The sequence below is a fragment of the Melampsora larici-populina genome, assembly GCF_000204055.1.
Source record: "Melampsora larici-populina 98AG31 unplaced genomic scaffold MELLAscaffold_5, whole genome shotgun sequence".
Lineage (NCBI taxonomy): Eukaryota > Fungi > Basidiomycota > Pucciniomycetes > Pucciniales > Melampsoraceae > Melampsora > Melampsora laricis-populina.
Genome location: NW_006768769.1, coordinates 19,687 through 22,918, shown reverse-complemented (window position 1 = coordinate 22,918; position 3,232 = coordinate 19,687). Strand labels below are relative to the sequence as shown.

Here is a 3,232-nt window from a genome sequence, read left to right as displayed (position 1 = left end):
TTTCTTTTTCATCCTTATTACCAAAACCCTTTTACGAAAGATTCTTACTTGATTTGCATCCTTGGTTCTCCTTATTGCTTAAATTCAACTTGTATGATATGGGTTGAATTTTTATTCAAACACTGAAAAATTACAAAACCTTTGGTTTGATTTTCAACCCTTTTGCATATGTAGAGAACGTACCTCTAGAACTACGAATTCAATGATTCCATGGTGCCTAAACTCGCCTGAGATCCAACGTGCTAGGTTGTTTGGTGCAGAAATTTACCTAGGTATGTTTGTGATTGATGAGCGTTTAGCGTGCTATCAAAGGGGTTCAATTCCTTCAAAGGGTTTTCAAAAATTGTATCTGATATATGTCTTGTGCCTCTTTGCTTTACAGGTTTCGTGTTCTGGACCACTTTGACTGCTTTAGGACCAACAATATTTTATTTTTCAGTTTGGAGTATGGTATGTACCCGTCATCCTTCCACACGGACAATCTCGCTAATGGCAAAAAATGCCAAAGTGTTAAAAATTGACCTGTGAAGGCACATAAACTTGTCCTATTCCATGGTTTACTGATCTCATGATTTTATGCGCCATTTTTTTATTAGGGATTGGATGGAATGGAAGTTTTACTATTCTCAACTCTTGCACCCTTTTTACTATGTTTACCATTACTTCGGACACTACTTTTAAAATTATCACCAATTCTTCAAATCCTTTCACTCTTAAGTATAGGTTCATATATCATAGATCGAGATCAAAGGTTTTACGATGATTCAGTAATACGATTACAATTAACAGCTAGTTCAGTAGGAATTTGTACTTTTTTAAGTGTGATTGGATTTGTTGGACCTAAAAAAGAAGCTGAAAGGAAATTAAAAGGCTTTGGATTAGGATTGATTTTGAGCGTTTTAATTAAATATGCTAATCATTCACTTAATCCGATGTGGCCGATCATGAGGATGAAGAATGGAGGGTATAATCGAATTGGAGTAATTTTAGGACTTTGGGCTAATTTGGAAGTCATCTTGGCAAAGGAAAGAGATCAGCTATTGGAGAAGAATGGATTAGTAGATTCGCTAGATCGGACATCTCGAGAAGATATTGAAGAAGTTGACGAGGAAGGAGATCAGGAAGAGGGAGAAGAAGATGAGGAGGAAGATGAAGTCTTACCACCTTGTTGGCGCTGGTGGTGTTCATCGATAGGCTTAGGAGCTCTGCTTTTCTTAATCCATACCCTCTTCACCGACTCGGGTACAATGCTTGCTTGGGTCTGGGACGGATATCCGGTCAAAGGTCCAACAACTGTGAAGCATGGATACATGATGATAATCGCGATGGCAATAGGAGTCTTTATTGAAACTGGCTCACCTAATGATCTATGTTCACATCCAATCTGGTACGGTCTTGGAGTCCTTTCAACTATTGGTCTAACACTTTTCCATGGATGGTTAGGTTTTAGTTCTGGATTGATATTATGTATCTTTAGTATTAGTCAATTGAATATCTTCATTAGATCTTTATCAAACTTTTCTCGTCCCGGAGGTTGGACATCTATTGGACTTGGATTTGGAATTAGTTTTTTGATTTATGATTTACTTGAACTTATTCATACTTTTACAGTTGCATACGCATTTGTACCTGGAGGAGAGATTTTTAGAGAACATACTCCAATTGTCTTAGCAGTTGTGATTGGATTGATTGGGATTGGATTTTTTGGAAATCAATACGATAAGCGAAAAGAAGAAGAAAATGAACTTGTAGAAGAGGACTTCGTTGAAAAAGGGTTGATTAGGAAAGCCTTGGGTGCATTGATACTTGGGGCTGTTTTAGTGATGTGGTTCAGGACCGTTTGGAAAGTTAAAGAGGTTTTACCTTATCATCCTGAAGATAGAACCTTGAAAGCTGGTATTTGGACGGTTCATTTTGGTATTGACAGGTTTGTTTCATCTACATGAATTATATTTCTGTCATGGCTAGTTGATTGTTTTGAGAGCTCATTTGTTGATTCTTTGTAAACAAAATTAAATAGTGGGATGTGGGAAAGTCAAAGAAGGATGAGAGATATCTTTCAAGAATTGGAGTTAGATGTCATAGGACTTTTAGAGAGTGATTTACAAAGGATTGTGATGGGAAATCGAGATTTGTGAGTCACTTTGAATCTTTGGTATTGGTTTTCTGAGATCATTAATCAATCTTTTTATCTCTTATTCTTAGGACTCAATTTATTGCTGAGGATTTAGGAATGTATGTTGATCTTGGACCTGGACCTAACAAACATACCTGGGTTTGTGTTATTGCTTTCTTCTGATCTCATTGATGAAGAATCCTTACCTTTCATCAATTTTCGGTGCAACTATAAAATCATGGCTTCTAGGGAGCAGCTTTACTTTCGAAATTCCCTATTGTCAATTCGACTCATCATTTATTACCTTCACCCAAAGGTGAACTCGCACCTGGTGTGTTTTCTATTCGGACTCTCTTCTTGAAAATTTGAAGTTGACACTAATGTGAATGTGATTATCTGGTGAAAAAAGCAATACATGCGACTTTAGATGTATTTGGCACAATGATAGATGTGATTGTTAGTCATAATGGACAAGAAGAAGATCCAAAAGAGTTGAGTTACTTTTTCACGGTTTCAATTCATCTTTGTCCATTTGTTTCTGATCTTGTCTCTTGCAAAACCATTTTTTTAATCGATAGTCGAGAATTACAATCAATCGAATTAGCAAGGATCATGAGAGAAGCATATCCTAGACCATTTATCTTTTTAGGATATGTAGTTAGTAAACCTCATGCTCCTAGACCTGCTCCTTATCAAATCTTAGTAGAAGATGGACAAATGTTGGATATTGAAAGATCAGATTTTGATCGATGGTAAGTTATTCATTTATTTATTACTGATCATGAGGATAACTGATTGGACTGAGAGATTATCAGGTGTGACTATATCTTGTTTCGTGGGTTGAGACGAGTTGGCTATGCTAGGGTGACAAGAGGGTAAGTCTAACTATCATCTGCTTTTGTAGAAGGTATCATTGATCTTTAACTTTTTGATTTCTTTAGATCTAAACCTGCTGTAAGTGATACAGAGATTCAAGTTGGTAGTTTTCAAGTTCCACCAGATTGGATTAAAGTAGATCCAGATCGAGATTTATCAGATTATGTTAGAATCGAAGAAGGATTGATTAAACCTTCAATGAGGTTTTCGAATCGATTGATGAATCAAGGAGGATTTAAA

General features: G+C 36.3%; 1 protein-coding gene across 1 annotated transcript; it reads left to right on the top strand.

Moving 5' to 3' along the window:
* Positions 1-1,325: 1,325 nt before the first annotated feature.
* On the top strand, positions 1,326-3,118 carry MELLADRAFT_33691 (uncharacterized protein; the record flags this gene model as incomplete). Its single annotated transcript, XM_007406257.1, has 8 exons — positions 1,326-1,927; positions 2,021-2,134; positions 2,206-2,275; positions 2,366-2,447; positions 2,526-2,607; positions 2,695-2,868; positions 2,932-2,991; positions 3,058-3,118. Coding segments are annotated over 8 exons (1,245 nt in total), but the record flags the coding sequence as incomplete, so codon positions are not given.
* Between the last annotated feature and the right edge of the window lie 114 nt (positions 3,119-3,232).